This window comes from Bombina bombina, chromosome 9 (genome assembly GCF_027579735.1).
Source record: "Bombina bombina isolate aBomBom1 chromosome 9, aBomBom1.pri, whole genome shotgun sequence".
Taxonomy (NCBI): Eukaryota; Metazoa; Chordata; class Amphibia; order Anura; family Bombinatoridae; genus Bombina; species Bombina bombina.
In genome coordinates, this window is record NC_069507.1 from 107,895,731 (window position 1) to 107,914,814 (window position 19,084).

At 38.9% G+C, this 19,084-nt stretch overlaps 1 protein-coding gene across 1 annotated transcript in view; it reads right to left on the reverse strand.

Moving 5' to 3' along the window:
* PLCE1 (phospholipase C epsilon 1) overlaps positions 1-19,084 on the reverse strand; it is a 702,162-nt gene that overhangs the window by 159,154 nt on the left and 523,924 nt on the right. Inside the window, 1 exon segment of the mRNA XM_053692317.1 lies at positions 13,063-13,321. Coding sequence (XP_053548292.1) covers positions 13,063-13,321 — 259 coding nt within the window.

The following is a 19,084-nucleotide window of genomic DNA, read 5'->3' on the forward strand; positions in this document are numbered from 1 at the left end:
TTTACCCTTAGATTTTTTATCCTGAGGTAAAAAAGCCCCCTTCCCCCCAGTAACAGTTGAAATTATAGAATCCAACTGAGAACCACATAATTTATTACCTTGGAAAGAAAGAGATAGCAAAGTCGATTTAGAAGTCATATCAGCATTCCAAGATTTAAGCCATAAAGCTCTTCTAGCTAAAATAGCTAAAGACATATATCTAACATCAATTCTGATGATATCAAAAATAGCATCACAAACAAAATTATTAGCATGTTGAATTAACTTAACAATGCTATACATATTATGGTCTGATACTTGGTGCGCTAAAGTTTCCATCCAAAAAGTTGAAGAAGCTCCAACATCAGCCAAAGAAATAGCAAGCCTAAGAAGATGACCTGAACATAAATAAGTCTTCTTTAGATAGGATTCAAGTTTCCTATCTAAAGGATCTGGATGAATCGGAATATGAAGATATGCATCCTGTAAGTCTATTGTGGACATATAATGCCCTTGCTAAACAAAAGGCAGAATAGTCCTTATAGTCACCATTTTGAATGTTGGTATTCTTACATAACGATTCAAGATTTTTAGACCCAGAACTGGTCTGAATGAATTTTCTTCTTTGGGACAATGAACAGATTTGAATAAAACCCCAGACCCTGTTCCTGAAAAGGAACCGGCACGATTACCCCAGAAGACTCCAGGTCTGAAACACATTTCAGGAAACCCTGTGCTTTCTCTGGGTTCAATGGAATGCGTGAGAGAAAGAAACTTCTCACAGGCAGTCTTACTCTGAAACCTATTCTGTACCCCTGATAGACAATGTTCTGAATTCAATGATTTTGGACTGTATTTATCCAAGCATCCTTGGACAATTTTAGTCTGCCCCCTACCAGCTGAGCTGGAATGAGGGCCGCACCTTCATGCAGACTTGGGGGCTGGTTTAGATCTCTTAAATGGCTTGGATTTATTCCAGACTGAGGAAGGCTTCCAATTGGAAACAGATTCCTTAGGGGAAGGATTAGGTTTCTGTCCCTTATTCTGTCGAAAGGAACGAAAACGGTTAGAAGCTTTAAATTTACCCTTAGATTTTTTATCCTGAAGTAAAAAAGCCCCCTTCCCCCCAGTAACAGTTGAAATTATAGAATCCAACTGAGAACCACATAATTTATTACCTTGGAAAGAAAGAGATAGCAAAGTCGATTTAGAAGTCATATCAGCATTCCAAGATTTAAGCCATAAAGCTCTTCTAGCTAAAATAGCTAAAGACATATATCTAACATCAATTCTGATGATATCAAAAATAGCATCACAAACAAAATTATTAGCATGTTGAATTAACTTAACAATGCTATACATATTATGGTCTGATACTTGGTGCGCTAAAGTTTCCATCCAAAAAGTTGAAGAAGCTCCAACATCAGCCAAAGAAATAGCAAGCCTAAGAAGATGACCTGAACATAAATAAGTCTTCTTAGATAGGATTCAAGTTTCCTATCTAAAGGATCATTAAAAGAAGTACAGTCTTCCGTAGGAATAGTAGTACGCTTAGCAAGAGTAGAGATGGCCCCATCAACTTTTGGGATCTTTTCCCAAAACTCCAATCTATCAGTAGGCAAAGGATACAATTTTTTAAACCTTGAAGAAGGAGTAAAAGAAGTACCCAGTCTATTCCATTCCTTTGAAATCATATCTGAAATAGCATCAGGAACTGGAAAAACCTCTGGAATAACAACATGAGGTTTATAAACCGAATTTAAACATTTACTAGTTTTAGTATCAAGAGGACTAGACTCCTCTATATCTAATGCAATCAAAACTTCCTTCAATAAAGAACGAATATACTCCATTTTAAATAAATGTGAAGATTTGTCAGTGTCAATATCTGAGGCAGGATCCTCTGAATCAGACAGATCCTCATCAGAGATAGATCAATCAGTATGTTGTCGGTCATTTGAAAATTCATCAACTGTAAGAGAAGTTTTAAAAGATCTTTTACGTTTATTAGAAGGCGGAATGGCAGACAAAGCCTTCTGGATGGAATCAGAAATAAATTCTCTCAAATTGACAGGAATATCCTGAACATTAGATGTTGATGGACCAGCAACAGGTAATGCAACACTACTGATGGAAATATTCTCTGCATGTAAAAGTTTATCATGACAACTATTACAAACTACAGCCGGAGGAACAGTTACTATAAGTTTACAACAAATGCACTTAGCTTTGGTAGAACCAATATCAGGCAGCAGGATTCCAGTAGTAGATTCTTAAACAGGATCAGATTGAGACATCTTGCAATATGTAAGAGAAAAAACAACATATAAAGCAAAATGATCTATTTCCTTATATGACAGTTTCAGGAATGGGAAAAAATGCAAACAGAATAGGCCTCTGACAAAGAAAAAAAGGACCAGAGGCAAAAGGAAATGAAGTCTTAAATAATGACAAACAGTTTGGCGCCAAGCATGACGCCCACAACTGAAAACATTTTTTGCCGCCAAAAACGTCTGCAACAAACATGAGCATCATAGATGACGCAACCTCGTGAAAAGACTCTGCGTCAACTAAGACGCCGGAAATGACGAATTGCGTAAACAAACGTAATTCTCGCCCCCAAAAAAGTCTCGCGCCAAGAATGACGCAATAAATTATAGCATTTTGCGCTCACGCGAGCCTAATACAGCCCGCAATTTAGAAAAAAGAATCAATTTGAAAACCTCAGGTAATTTTTTTTTTTTTATGCATTTCCCAAATATGAAACTGACAGTCTGCAAAAAAGGAAATATACTGATAAACCTCAATCATGGCAAATATAAGTATAAACATATATTTAGAACTTTATATACGTGCCACACCATAGCTGAGAGTGTCTTAAATAAATGAAACATACTTACCAAAAGACACTCATCCACATATAGCAGATAGCCAAACCAGTTCTGAAACAAGAATCAGTAGAGGGAATGGTATATAAGAGTATATCGTCGATCTGAAAAGGGAGGTAGGAGATGAATCTCTACGACCGATAACAGAGAACCTATGAAATAGATCCCCGTTAGGATGACCATTCTATTCAATAGGTGATACTCCCTTCACATCCCTCTGACATTCACTGTACTCTGAGAGGAATCGGGCTTCAAAATGTCAACGTAGAAGCACAAACTTATTTCACCACCTCCATAGGAAGAAAAGTTTGTAAAACTGAATTGTGGGTGTGGTGAGGGGTGTATTTGTAGGCATTTTGAGGTTTGGGAAACTTTGCCCCTCCTGGTAGGATTGTATATCCCATATGTCACTAGCTCATGGACTCTTGCCAATTACATGAAAGAAAAGGACAGAGCTGTTTCAAATCAAATAAGAAAAATAAACTGAGTTTCGCAAAGAAGTATTCAAATGTATTTACTAAGAAATAAAATGTTACATACAATTTAAAAACAAAAACATTCAAAGTATTATACCAACACAGTATAGATGGAAATCTATAGCTCATAATACATAAATAAAATATAAATAAATTAAAAAAATAATTGCACTATATACACACATTTATACACACACATTTATACATCACACATTTATACACACACATTTATACATCACAACCTTCTCCTCTCTTGTTAACTCCTCGCACTCCCGTCTACAGGACTTTTACAGACTGGCCCCTAATTTGTGAAATTCTCTGCCTCTCTCCATAAGAATCTCCTCTAGTTTTGAAAGTTTCAAGTGCTCCCTAAAGACTCTGTTCGGGGATGCATACAACCTACACTAACATCTTCTAACCTCAGTTCCTCTCCTCCTTTGTTATCCCCTTGAACCCCCTACCTTGAACCTACACCTATGAGCCCAGATATTTGCAGATCACCTTCATAAGAGCTGACTACAACAGTGCAACCCACGCCAGGGCCCTCTAACCAATTGATCCCTATAAATGTTACCTTGCATAACACGCCTATGTTTATAGCACTGCAGAATCTGTTGACGCTCTACAAATAATTGATTATGATAATACTAAAGCAAACAAATTCACACAAACTTCAACAAATCCATACACACACTTCATTTCTTCAGTTGCACTACATTTTTTAGTGCTATTATGTGTTGAGCTCCAGTACCACACATAACTCACCACTTGTAATATGAGCAAAAAAAAAACAGCCAATTAACATTATTAGTGCTGCGTTAGAAACTCTACTTTATTGTAGTACTTTGGAATTTCAACAAAATCCTGTGAGATTTAAAAATAAACTGTAAAATAAAGAGGGTAATAAAGTGACTGTGCCGGCACATGCCAGGTGCACGCTTGCCCTGGACAATCCTGATTGGATGCTTAAAATCTCTTTACAACTGGATGTGGCTAATTAAAGCTATATTGAGGTCTTCCTTTTTTATGCAGAGATGTTCATGTGACATTTTCTTGTCAGCATTTGTACAGATAAGTTGGATCAGTTTCAAGAGATTCAGCATTTGGGCAACATGCCCCTTAAAAAAATACGAACAACTCCAAACCAGACACATTTTATTGCTGCTTCTCTGAGCTCAATCTTATATTCTATAAGTGAGATAGTAGTTACACAAAAATATGTAAAAAAATATACAATTAGAAATGCACCACTAAGGAATTAAATGAATACAAAAGTGTGTATACAAACTAAAGAAGATGCAATGGGGCATATTTATCAAGCTCCGAATGGAGCTTGATGCCCCGTGTTTCTGGCGAGCCTACAGGCTCGCCAGAAACAGCAGTTATGAAGCAGTGGTCACAAAGACCGCTGCTCCATAACCTGTCTGCCTGCTCTGAGCAGGCAGACAGACATCGCCGGAAATCAACCCGATTGAGTACGATCGGGTTGATTGACACCCCCCTGCTGGCGGCCTATTGGCCACGAGTCTGCAGGGGGCGGCGTTGCACCAGCAGCTCTTGTGAGCTGCTGGTGCAATGCTGAATACGGCAATCGTATTGCTCACCGTATTCAGCGAGGTCTGTCGGACCTGATCCGCACTGTCGGATCAGATCCGACAGACCTTGATAAATAAAGGCCAATATGTATAATAACAATGTAATCCATAGCAACCTCCGGCACACTAGTGAAATAATTCTAGCAATGCCCTAGGGAGCCCCAAATCTGTGTAAGCTTTGCAGGCACCTGGCATTGACTCCTGCTCCAGATGATATAAATACTCTTGCAAATCCTTCTTGAAAGAAGATAAGTGAAAGGATAAACATAGGAATTAGAGATGGAAAAGGAATGATTGGTCCTTTGGGGCAAAATAACTGAAAAGACTTCCTTACTTGGTGGGTTAGATGGTTAAGTGTGAGAGGTCTAAGCTCACCCTTGAAAAGCATAATACATCAGTGGACTGTGATCTAGATACCTTTAGTGGGTTTTCTGCTGCCTTATTTCACAGAGTCTTGTATATTTGATAATTGCTTTTATATATTATGATAATACTATAATGCAGCAGATGCAACGGTTTGTTATGCATTGCTTTATATAAATATTGCAGTCTTGGTGATCTTGACACGGTATTCGTATTTTGTACCAAAAAGTACACTGTTCAAAGCCTATCTGAATTTTTCTATTGTACGAGTCCTGCAGAAATTGGGCCAAACCAGGGTGCTCCAGAAATGTTCTCACAAGTCTCATTATATTATCTAAGCATGCTACACCGTTTTACTCTGCAAAATGTAAGATGGTGAGTTTTTATTAAAATACACAATGTACTTGTATCCGTGATAGAAAAAGACATGCAAACAAAACTAAAAGCAATTTCAAGTTTAAACACACTGAAAAGCATTGCAATTTGATTTGTATGTGCTTCAAAAAATGTATCAGTCCTAGCACGTTTACTCCATTCCAGACAACTTTATTAATTTCTATGGGAGGCAGCTTGCTACTCCATGGGTCTACTTATACGAGGCTCTTTGTTATATTTTGCTCTAATTCGACATTCAGCTACATCGTATCATGTCCGCCAGACATTGGTAAATCGGCCCCTAAGACTGAAAGTAAATTGTCTCTTGAAAGATCTAGAAGGAAACTACTGGTATAATACTATTTGTGCTGCCATGGTGACCAAAAGATGAAAGTAAATGATTTGACCTGCAAGATATTCACACATTTTCTTGCACGAGTTGTCTAAAAGTGTTGTCTGTAAATCTTGGGTGCCAAGTTCCTTAATTTACTGGAAGCATGCACTGTTGATTTTTATGAATTTATCCTCACTGGCCTAAATACCAACCCTCTCAACATTCCAAATTGATAAGAATTTTATGAGCTTGGGAACATTTTCTGTTAAGCTAGAAAAACATTCTAATCAAAACATTACACTATTTAATGATCAGATTACCAACCAACTGATACTATAATTGTGTTTTTGCATTAGTAATTCTGATAAAAGACACAACAGGTGTGAGAACAGAATAGGTTTTTTTTTTACCTAATTAACCTCCAGTGCCTAACAAATCAAAATAATAGAAGTCTTCTGGAGCCTAAGTTCACCTTCACTGAAGCCCCTTACGGGGGGCACCCATATGACAATTCACACCTTCACAAAACCTCTGGTATATGCATACTTTTATATATTGGTGTTCTCTTGAAATATAACACTGCACACATACACAAATATATACCCACACACATGTAAATAAACACATATAAATGACCAACACACACGCATATACACCTTTGAGTCCTTCCCAGTCCTACACATATTAATTAACGGCCTTGATCACAATCCATCGGCAGCAGATTTTTTGGCTCATTCTTTTGGGGCCAAAAAGACTACTTTTTTATACGTTGCGATCACAATAGTGTGTTTTTGTCTGATTCTCACACTTGCAAATGGGTTTTCGGATCCTTGATAAAAGCCCTATTTCTCCTATGGGGCAAACAAGTTCTCTGCAATCATAATACATTTTCCAGACACTTTTCAACACCTGTTCAAGCCCCGTTTTGGCTTTTCAAATTGGGCACCTGTTACCTTTAGGCACTTTATGAGTCCCCCTAATTGCAGTTTGGGCATGTTTAACACTATTTTACAGCTGTCTGCAAACAGACTTTTATCTTGCACATACCTAAAACACACTGGCCACAGTAGACATTCTATAGGTCTATTAACATACATGGTATTGATTCATTAAAGCTCCACTCATCCCTATTGGAGAGATAATTTAGAGGGTACAGGACACACATTTCCTTTTGTATAGGTGCATATACATATGTAGATGTGTTGACTATGTAATATCCTAAACAGTTTAAGGGGAATCTGCAGTAAATGTCACTGCAAGAGACCAATATCTACATATGGTGTGTTTTTATTTTTCATTTTTAAAATTTGAGTGTAAGTCTCACTAGCGTTGTCGTGATTAGCCCAACAGTGGCATAATTAAAATTGTGTTTTTAAAGTCAATTGCTTATTTACAACTTTCATAGCTAACTAACTTTTTTATTTGTTTCCATCCACACCACTGCTAACCCATCTGAGTCCATCCTTTAGGTTCTCTGGCTGGGCAGACTGTGCACTTTTTTATTCTATTTCTATATGGTTGCTTTGCAACTTTCATAAGTTCTGTTTTAAACAATATTAATATTTATTGCTTGTTAAAGCTCTGTTTCCATTTTGGTGTTAACTAAAATGGCGACCATGAGTTTCTATGCAAAAGACTTATAAATTATATATAAAAAAGTTAAAATCCAGTAAAAAACAGAATTTATGTTTACCTGATAAATTACTTTCTCCAACGGTGTGTCTGGTCCACGGCGTCATCCTTACTTGTGGGATATTCTCTTCCCCAACAGGAAATGGCAAAGAGCCCAGCAAAGCTGGTCACATGATCCCTCCTAGGCTCCGCCTTCCCCAGTCATTCGACCGACGTAAAGGAGGAATATTTGCATAGGAGAAATCATATGATACCGTGGTGACTGTAGTTAAAGAAAATAAATGATCAGACCTGATTAAAAAACCAGGGCGGGCCGTGGACCGGACACACCGTTGGAGAAAGTAATTTATCAGGTAAACATAAATTCTGTTTTCTCCAACATAGGTGTGTCCGGTCCACGGCGTCATCCTTACTTGTGGGAACCAATACCAAAGCTTTAGGACACGGATGAAGGGAGGGAGCAAATCAGGTCACCTAGATGGAAGGCACCACGGCTTGCAAAACCTTTCTCCCAAAAATAGCCTCAGAAGAAGCAAAAGTTAAACACCAAAAAACTCTAAGCCATCTCCGTGGAGATGTTGCCTGTACAACGGCAAAGAGAATGACTGGGGAAGGCGGAGCCTAGGAGGGATCATGTGACCAGCTTTGCTGGGCTCTTTGCCATTTCCTGTTGGGGAAGAGAATATCCCACAAGTAAGGATGACGCCGTGGACCGGACACACCTATGTTGGAGAAAAAGATATTTAAAAACTGTAAATCATGACCCAGCTGCCATGCTATTTTTTTTCTTCCTAAAAGACCCTTAAACGAATTTGCACCTTCGTGAAGAGGTTTTTTTATAGGGGATATGCCTCCATGCAAGTCCACAATTTCAAGGTGCCTGCGCCTACATTACTGGACTTGTAAACTTAATTGAGCATTCATGACTGCGTGTCCACAAATGAAGACACAAGCAATTTGAAACTCACTCTCGAAAATGAGTTTTGACTTAACGTGCATGGAGGTGCATCCCCTATAAAAATCTGTTCACAAAGACACAATCTTTTTTAAAGGTCACTTATGAAGAGACTGTCCCTTTAACACACAAAAGGGGACATTTCTATTGCTTTTCTGTTGATAACGTGTTCATGGCGGTGGGTTTTTAACAAAAAAAAAACAATAATGCAATCACCCGAGAAACTCTGCTACCAATTCAGTCAGAAATCAAACAGCGTTTTTGGGTGAAAATCAACTTGTTCTACCAGATTGTTGCACGATTCTTAGCACAAAGGATTACGTAACCTAAATCTGTCAATAAAAATTGAAGATTAGAACAATCACATTAATCAGTGATAAATTAGATTGTGATGGCGCGTAGATATTGGCTTAATTCAACCTATACAAGTTTTTATCATTCTGTGATGTCATCTGATACACAAATGGGAAATTGATGAATATGAATATTGTATATAGCTATGATCTGAAAATTGGCTTACTGGAAATATAGGCAGCTTTTTGCTACAATACGACTATTGTTGTGGACATTTTGTGACATGATTTTTTTACTCACATTTTATTTTTTCATAATTTATACAATGTGTATACTAGTCTCAATTAATTTCTTGTTCAAACGTTTTCATTCTCACGCTTGCACAAAATCCAATATGATTTGCCTTTTCATTTATGGAATTTTTTTTTAAAAAATGGTGTGCCCTTTTGTCTTTTCTACAGCTTTTCAGAAAATTTAATTTTTCAAATTTAAGATATACTTTGTTATATCCTACATGTATATACTTCTAATGGTAAAGTTTCTTATACACCGATTTCTTTATCAATGGTAAAAAACATAATTTATGCTTACCTGATAAATTTATTTCTCTTGTAGTGTAGTCAGTCCACGGGTCATCCATTACTTATGGAATATATCTCTTCCTAACAGGAAGCTGCAAGAGTATCACCCAAGCAGAGCTGCTATATAGCTCCTCCCCTCACATGTCATATTCAGTCATTCGACCAAAACCAGACAAGAAAGGAGAAACCATAGGGTGCAGTGGTGACTGGAGTTTAATTAAAATTTAGATCTGCCTTAAAGACAGGGCGGGCCGTGGACTGACTACACTACAAGAGAAATGAATTTATCAGGTAAGCATAAATTATGTTTTCTCTTGTTAAGTGTAGTCAGTCCACGGGTCATCCATTACTTATGGAATACCAATACCAAAGCTAAAGTACACGGATGAAGGGAGGGACAAGGCAGGAACATTAAACAGAAGGAACCACTGCCTGTAGTACCTTTCTCCCAAAAATAGCCTCCTAAGAAGCAAAAGTGTCAAATTTGTAAAATTTTGAAAAAGTGTGAAGTGAAGACCAAGTTGCAGCCTTGCAAATCTGTTCAACAGAGGCCTCATTTTTAAAGGCCCAGGTGGAAGCCACAGCTCTAGTAGAATGAGCTGTAATCCTTTCAGGAGGCTGCTATCCAGCAGTCTCATAGGCTAAACGTATTATGCTACGAAGCCAAAAAGAGAGAGAGGTAGCCAAAGCCTTTTGACCTCTTCTCTGTCCAGAGTAAACGACAAACAGGGAAGAAGCTTGACGAAAATCTTTAGTTGCCTGCAAATAGAACTTCAGGGCACGGACTACGTCCAGATTATATAAAAGTCGTTCCTTCTTTGAAGAAGGGTTAGGACACAGTGATGGAACAACAATCTCTTGATTGATATTCCTGTTAGTAACTACCTTAGGTAAGAACCCAGGTTTAGTACGCAGAACTACCTTGTCTGAATGAAAAATCAGATAAGGAGAATCACAATGTAAGGCAGATAACTCAGAGACTCTTCGAGCCGAGGAAATAGCCATCAAAAACAGAACCTTCAAGGATAACAGCTTGATATCAATGGAATGAAGGGGTTCGAATGGAACGCCTTGAAGAATGTTAAGAACTAAGTTTAAGCTCCACGGCGGAGCAACAGTCTTAAACACAGGCTTAATCCTAGCTAAAGCCTGACAAAAAGCCTGAACGTCTGGAACTTCAGCCAGACGTTTGTGTAGAAGAATAGACAGAGCAGAAATCTGTCCCTTTAACGAACTAGCAGATAAGCCCTTTTCTAAACCCTCTTGTAGAAAGGACAATATCCAAGGAATCCTAACCTTACTCCATGAGTAGCTCTTGGATTCGCACCAATATAAATATTTACGCCATATCTTATGGTAAATTTTTCTGGTAACAGGCTTCCTAGCCTGAATTAAGGTATCAATAACCGACTCCGAGAAGCCACGCTTTGATAGAATCAAGCGTTCAATCTCCATGCAGTCAGCCTCAGAGAAATTAGATTTGGATGGTTGAAAGGACCCTGAATTAGAAGGTCCCGTCTCAGAGGCAGAGACCACGGTGGACAGGACGACATGTCCACTAGGTCTGCATACCAGGTCCTGCGTGGCCACGCAGGCGCTATCAGAATCACCGAAGCTCTCTCCTGTTTGATCTTGGCAATCAAACGAGGAAGCATCGGGAATGGTGGAAACACATAAGCCATGTTGAAGACCCAAGGGGCTGTCAGAGCATCTATCAGCACCGCTCCCGGGTCCCTGGACCTGGATCCGTAACAAGGAAGCTTGGCGTTCTGGCGAGACGCCATGAGATCCAGATCTGGTTTGCCCCAATGATGAATCAGTTGAGCAAAGACCTCCGGATGAAGTTCCCACTCCCCCGGATGAAAAGTCTGGCGACTTAGAAAATCAGCCTCCCAGTTCTCCACCCCTGGGATGTAAATTGCTGACAGGTGGCAAGAGTGAGACTCTGCCCAGCGAATTATCTTTGAGACTTCCAACATCGCTAGGGAATTTCTGGTTCCCCCTTGATGGTTGATGTAAGCCACAGTCGTGATGTTGTCCGACTGAAATCTGATGAACCTCAGAGTTGCTAACTGAGGCCAAGCTAGGAGAGCATTGAATATTGCTCTTAATTCCAGAATATTTATTGGGAGGAGTTTCTCCTCCTGAGTCCATAGTCCCTGAGCCTTCAGGGAGTTTCAAACAGCGTCCCAGCCTAGAAGGCTGGCGTCTGTTGTTACAATCGTCCAATCTGGCCTGCGAAAGGTCATCCCCTTGGACAGATGTGGCCGAGAAAGCCACCATAGAAGAGAATCTCTGGTCTCTTGATCCAGATTTAGCAGGGGGGACAAATCTGAGTAATCCCCGTTCCACTGACTTAGCATGCACAATTGCAGCGGTCTGAGATGCAGGCGCGCAAATGGTACTATGTCCATTGCCGCTACCATTAAGCCAATTACTTCCATGCACTGAGCTACTGACGGGTGTGGAATGGAATGAAGGACACGGCAAGCATTTAGAAGTTTTGATAACCTGGCCTCTGTCAGGTAAATTTTCATCTCTACAGAATCTATAAGAGTCCCTAGAAAGGGAACCCTTGTAAGTGGTGATAGAGAACTCTTTCCCACGTTCACCTTCCACCCATGCGACCTCAGAAATGCCAGAACTATCTCTGTATGAGACTTGGCAGTTTGAAAACTTGACGCTTGTATCAGAATGTCGTCTAGGTACGGAGTCACTGCTATGCCTCGCGGTCTTAGTACCGCCAGAAGTGAGCCCAGAACTTTTGTAAAGGTTCTTGGAGCCGTAGCTAATCCGAAGGGAAGAGCTACAAACTGGTAATGCCTGTCTAGGAAAGCAAATCTTAGGTACCGATAATGATCCTTGTGAATCGGTATGTGAAGGTAGGCATCCTTTAAGTCCACTGTGGTCATGTACTGACCCTCTTGGATCATGGGAAGGATGGTTCGAATAGTTTCCATTTTGAATGATGGAACTCTTAGGAATTTGTTTAGGATTTTTAAGTCCAAGATTGGTCTGAAGGTTCCCTCTTTCTTGGGAACCACAAATAGATTTGAATAGAATCCTTGCCCGTGTTCCGTCCGCGGAACTGGGTGGATCACCCCCATTAGTAAGAGGTCTTGTACACAGCGTAGAAACGCCTCTTTCTTTATTTGGTTTGCTGATAACCTTGAAAGATGAAATCTCCCTCGTGGAGGAGAAGTTTTGAAGTCCAGGAGATATCCCTGAGATATGATCTCCAACGCCCAGGGATCCTGGACATCCCTTGCCCAAGCCTGGGCGAAGAGAGAAAGCCTGCCCCCCACTAGATCCGTTTCCGGACAGACCTCTCACAGCGACCTATCTTTAGTTAGGCTGCAAGAGAATGACTGAATATGACATGTGAGGGGAGGAGCTATATAGCAGCTCTGCTTGGGTGATCCTCTTGCAGCTTCCTGTTAGGAAGAGATATATTCCATAAGTAATGGATGACCCGTGGACTGACTACACTTAACAAGAGAAATACCACTGTGGAAGAAATATCAAATGAGAGAGTAAAATAACAGTAGAACAAACATGTAAGAAAATACTACATTTGTAATTTTTTTTACCTCTAATGTTTCATTCTGAGAATTGTAAAGTGGACAAAGGCTGATGATACTCGCTGCTCCATCCAAAACGTCGCAAAGTTCCTTTAAAAAAACTCCACAAAACGGAACCACTTTACAGCCAGGTATATTCAAAGCTCTGTTAACCACTTTTCTGTACTCTGAAGATGATTCGTGTTGGGCCATAGCATCTTTTAAGCTTCTCATAGTTTCAATGTCGGACTGATCCATAAATTGCCACATTTTTAAGACTTTTCTTGATCTGGGAAAATGAAAGTTATACCCGCAGTTGAAAGTAGTAAAGCAATATTTACATTAAATACTTATTATATACATTTCTGATAAGTAAATACCCCAAATAATTGAAGAAAAATCCTCTACACTGCTTTACCCTTTTATTTATTGATTGATTTTGAAACTATGGCAATATTAGAAAATTTAGTGACATCTGCAGCAAAACATATTGAAAAACTTGCTTCGATTTGACAGTGAAACAAAACCAGAAGGCTTTTGGTACTAAAATTTATCTTTTTTGTAGATTTAAACTTTAAACAAAATGATTTTGGTGATAATAAACATTTAAAACAAAAGAGCTAACTTTATAATCAACAAATGTATAATCAAGAGACAATGCAAAAGCACTTAGGGCTTGATGTTCTTGGCGTCCCCCGAGAAATTCCCATTATATCCTCGCCAGTTTTGCAAAGCTCCCTCCTGACATAATGTTATAAAAATAGTGGTCTGACCCTCACTGTACAGATCAATGGGGATGTGTCTTCCATATAAAAGTATAGGGCTCAATGCCTTTGAAATGCCCAAGCACATTGCCAGTGAATGCAAATCTCAGCAGTGTATACATACTGTACATATACAGTACATATCTAAAGATGTATATGTGTATATATATGTATGTATACTGTATATATATATATATATATATATATATATATATGTGTGTGTGTGTGTGTGTGTGTGTGTGTGTAAATATGTATTCATATGTGTTTATATATATATTTACAGACATATATACACATAATTACATATGTATACATATTTATGTAAAGCTTAGGAGCCGGCCCATTTTAGGTTTGGTGCCCTGGATAGCGCTTGCTGATTGGTAGCTACATTTAGCCAGCAATCAACAAGCGTAACCCAGGTTCTGAACCAAAAAGGGCCCGGTTTATAAGCTTTACATTCTAGCTTTTTAAATAAAGATTGCATGAGAACAAAAAAAATAATAGGAATAAATTAGAAAGTTGCTTAAAATTGCATGCTCTGGGGCAGATTTACTAATGTGTGGGTAGACATGATCCGCTGTAGCGTATCATGTCTGCCGCACAACGATAAATGCCGACAGCATTCGCTGTCAGCATTTATCATTGCACAAGCATTTCTAGTGAAATGCTTGTGCAATGCCGCCCCCTGCAGGGGGTGTCAATCAACCCGATCGTATCTGATCCAGCTAATTGCTTTCCGCCACCTCAGAGGTGGAGGACGAGTTAGAGAGCAGCGGTCTTAAGACCGCTGAATATTAACTTCCGCTTCTGGCGGACCTGAAGCGGAGTGGGTCGGAAGCAGCATCCACTACTTCATAAATCCACCCCTCTATCTGAATCATTAAGAAAATAAATTAGTTTAGTATCCCTTTAAAGCAGTTTTAATATTCAGTATTGTCAATATAGCATAGAGCATTAGTATGTTTATAAACAAGCCGACTGAACAACTAACTTTTAACAAACTGTGGAAAATTAAAAATGTCTCAATTAGCTGATGTTTAGTGTGATGATTAGGAAGAAGCAATGAAACTTTACAATCAGTAATGATTATTTTTAAGTTTATGTTCGTGGTTTAAAGGGACAATGAACCCAATTTTTTTCTTTTGTGATTCGGATATTATCAAATTTTCTTCGTTCTCTTGCTATCTTTCTTTGAAAAAGAAGGCATCTAAGCTTTTTTTTTTTGGTTCAGACCTCTGGACAGCACATTTTTATTGGAGGATGAATTTATCCACCAATCAGCAAGAACAACCCAGGTTGTTCACCAAAAATGGGCCGTCATCTAAACTTGATAAAAGGAGTCAATTAGAAAGTTGCTTAAATCTGAATCACGAAAGAAAAAATTTGGGTTCAGTGTCCCTTTAACATTAATAAAAAAATAAAAAAAAACAATTTATTTAAGAACTTACCTGATAAATTAATTTCTTTCTTATTGGCAAGAGTCCATGAGCTAGTGACGTATGGGATATACAATACTACCAGGAGGGGCAAAGTTTCCGAAACCTCAAAATGCCTATAAATACACCCCTCACCACACCCACAATTCAGTTTAACGAATAGCCAAGTAGTGGGGTGATAAAGAAAGGAGTAAAAAGCATAAAAAAAGGAACTGGAAATATAATTGTGCTTTATACAAAAAATCATAACCACCATAAAAAAAGGGTGGGTCTCATGGACTCTTGCCAATATGAAAGAAATGAATTTATCAGGTAAGTTCTTACATAAATTATGTTTTCTTACATGTAATTGGCAAGAGTCCATGAGCTAGTGACGTATGGGATAGCAATACCCAAGATGTGGAACTCCACAGAAGAGTCACTAGAGAGGGAGGGATACAAATAATTACAGCCATTTACCGCTGAAAATATTAATCCACAACTAAAAATATAAGTTTTTTCTCATAGTTGAAAAGAAAAAACTTAAACATAAGCAGAGGAATCAAACTGAAACAGCTGCCTGAAGAACTTTTCTAACAAAAACTGCTTCCAAAGAAGCAAATACATCAAAACGGTAGAATTTACTAAACGTTTTCAAAGAAGACCAAGTTACTGCTTTGCAAATCTGATCAACTGAAGCTTCATTCTTAAAAGCCCACGAAGTGGAGACTGATCTAGTAGAATGGGCTATAATTCTCTGAGGCGGGCCTGACCCGACTCCAAATAAGCCTGATGAATCAAAAGCTTTAACCAAGATGCCAAGGAAATGGCAGAAGCTTTCTGACCCTTCCTAGAACCAGAAAAGACAACAAATAGACTAGAAGTCTTCCTAAAATCTTTAGTAGCTTCAACATAATATTTCAAAGCTCTTACAACATCCAAAGAATGTAATGATCTCTCCAAAGAATTCTTAGGATTAGAACACAAAGAGGGAACAACAATTTCTCTAGTAATGTTGTTAGAATTCACAACTTTAGGTAGAAATTTAACTGAAGTCCGCAGAACTGCCTTATCCTGATGGAAAATCAGAATAGGAGATTCACAAGAAAGAGCAGATAATTCAGAAACTCTTCTAGCAGAAGAGATGGCCCAAAGGAACAACAGTTTCCAAGAAAGTAGTTTAATGTCCAAAGAATGCATAGGCTCAAAGGAGGAGCCTGTAAAGCCTTCAAAACCAAATTAAGACTTCAAGGAGGAGAGATTGATTTAATGACAGGCTTGATACAGACCAAAGCCTGTACAAAACAGTGAATATCAGGAAGCTTAGCAATCTTTCTGTGAAATAAAACAGAAAGAGCAGAGATTTGTCCCTTCAAGGAACTTGCAGACAAACCTTTATCCAAACCATCCTGAAGAAACTATAAAATTCTAGGAATTCTAAAAGAATGCCAGGATAATTTATGAGAAGAACACCATGAAATATAAGTCTTCCAAACTCGATAATAAATCTTCCTAAAAACAGATTTACGAGCCTGTAACATAGTATTAATCACTGAGTCAGAGAAACCTCTATGACTAAGCACTAGGCGTTCAATTTCCATACCTTCAAATTTAATGATCTGAGATCCTGATGGAAAAACGGACCTTGAGACAGAAGGTCTGGTCTTAAAGGAAGTGGCCAAGGTTGGCAACTGGACATCCGGACAAGACCCGCTTACCAAAACCTGTGAGGCCATGCTGGAGCTATCAGAAACACAAACGATTGTTCCATGATGATCTTGGAGATCACTCTTGGAAGAAAAACTAGAGGCGGGAAGATATAAGCAGGTTGGTAACACGAAGGAACTGCTAACGCATCCACCGCCTCCGCCTGAGAATCCCTGGACCTGGACAGGTACCTGGGATGTTTCTTGTTTAGATGGGAAGCCATCAGATCTATTTCTGGAAGACCCCACATCTGAACAATCTGAGAAAACACATCTGGATGGAGCGACCACTGCCCCGGATGTAACGTCTGATGGCTGAGATAATCCGCTTCCAAATTGTCTACACCTAGGATATGTACCGCAAAAATTAGACAGGAGCTGGATTCCGCCCAAGAAAGTATCCGAGATACTTCTTTCATAGCTAGGGGACTGTGAGTCCCACCCTGATGATTGACATATGCCACAGTTGTGATATTGTTTGTCTGAAAACAAATAAACGGTTCTCCCTTCAATAGAGGCCAAACCTGAAGAGCCCTGAAAATAGCACAGAGTTCTAAAATATTGATTGGTAACTTCGCCTCTTGAGATTTCTAAACCCTTTGTGCTGTCAGAGATCCATAGAAAGACTTGCATCTGCTGTGATCACAGTCCAGGTTGGACGAACAAAAGAAGCCCCTTGAACTATACAATGGGGATCTAACCACCAAGCCAGAGAGAGTCGAACATTGGGATTTAAGGATATTAATTGTGATATCTTTGTATAATCCCTGCACCATTGATTCAGCATACAAAGCTGGAGAGGTCTCATATGAAAACGAGCAAAGGGGATCGCGTCCGATGCTGCAGTCATGAGACCTAAAACTTCCAGGCACATAGCTACTGTAAGGAATGATTGAGACTGAAGGCTCCGACAAGCTGAAACCAATTTTAATCGTCTCTTGTCTGTTAGAGACAGAGTCATGGACACTGAATCAATCTGGAAACCTAAAAATGTGACCCTTGTCTGAGGAATCAAGGAACTTTTTGGTAAATTGATCCTCCAACCATGTCTTTGAAGAAACAACACTAGTTGATTTGTGTGAGATTCAGCAGAATGTAAAGACTGAGCTAATACCAAGATATCGTCCAAATAAGGAAACACTGCAATACCCTGTTCTCTGATTACAGAGAGTAGGGCACCGAGAACCTTTGAAAAGATTCTTGGAGCTGTCGCTAGGCCAAATGGAAGAGAGACAAAACATAATTTATGTAAGAACTTACCTGATAAATTCATTTCTTTCATATTAGCAAGAGTCCATGAGCTAGTGACGTATGGGATATACATTCCTACCAGGAGGGGCAAAGTTTCCCAAACCTCAAAATGCCTATAAATACACCCCTCACCACACCCACAATTCAGTTTAACGAATAGCCAAGAAGTGGGGTGATAAAAAAGTGTGAAAGCATATAAAATAAGGAATTGGAATAATTGTGCTTTATACAAAAATCATAACCACCCCAAAAAAAGGGCGGGCCTCATGGACTCTTGCTAATATGAAAGAAATGAATTTATCAGGTAAGTTCTTACATAAATTATGTTTTCTTTCATGTAATTAGCAAGAGTCCATGAGCTAGTGACGTATGGGATAATGATTACCCAAGATGTGGATCTTTCCACGCAAGAGTCACTAGAGAGGGAGGGATAAAATAAAGACAGCCAATTCCTGCTGAAAACAATCCACACCCAAAATAAAGTTTAATGAAAAACATAAGCAGAAGATTCAAACTGAAACCGCTGCCTGAAGTACTTTTCTACCAAAAACTGCTTCAGAAGAAGAAAATACATCAAAATGGTAGAATTTAGTAAAAGTATGCAAAGAGGACCAAGTTGCTGCTTTGCAAATCTGATCAATCGAAGCTTCATTCCTAAACGCCCAGGAAGTAGAAACTGACCTAGTAGAATGAGCTGTAATCCTTTGAGGCGGAGATTTACCCGACTCAACATAGGCAAGATGAATTAAAGATTTCAACCAAGATGCAAAAGAAATGGCAGAAGCTTTCTGTCCTTTTCTAGAACCAGAAAAGATAACAAATAAACTAGAAGTCTTTCGGAAAGACTTAGTAGTTTCAACATAATATTTCAAAGCTCTAACAACATCCAAAGAATGCAATGATTTCTCCTTAGAAT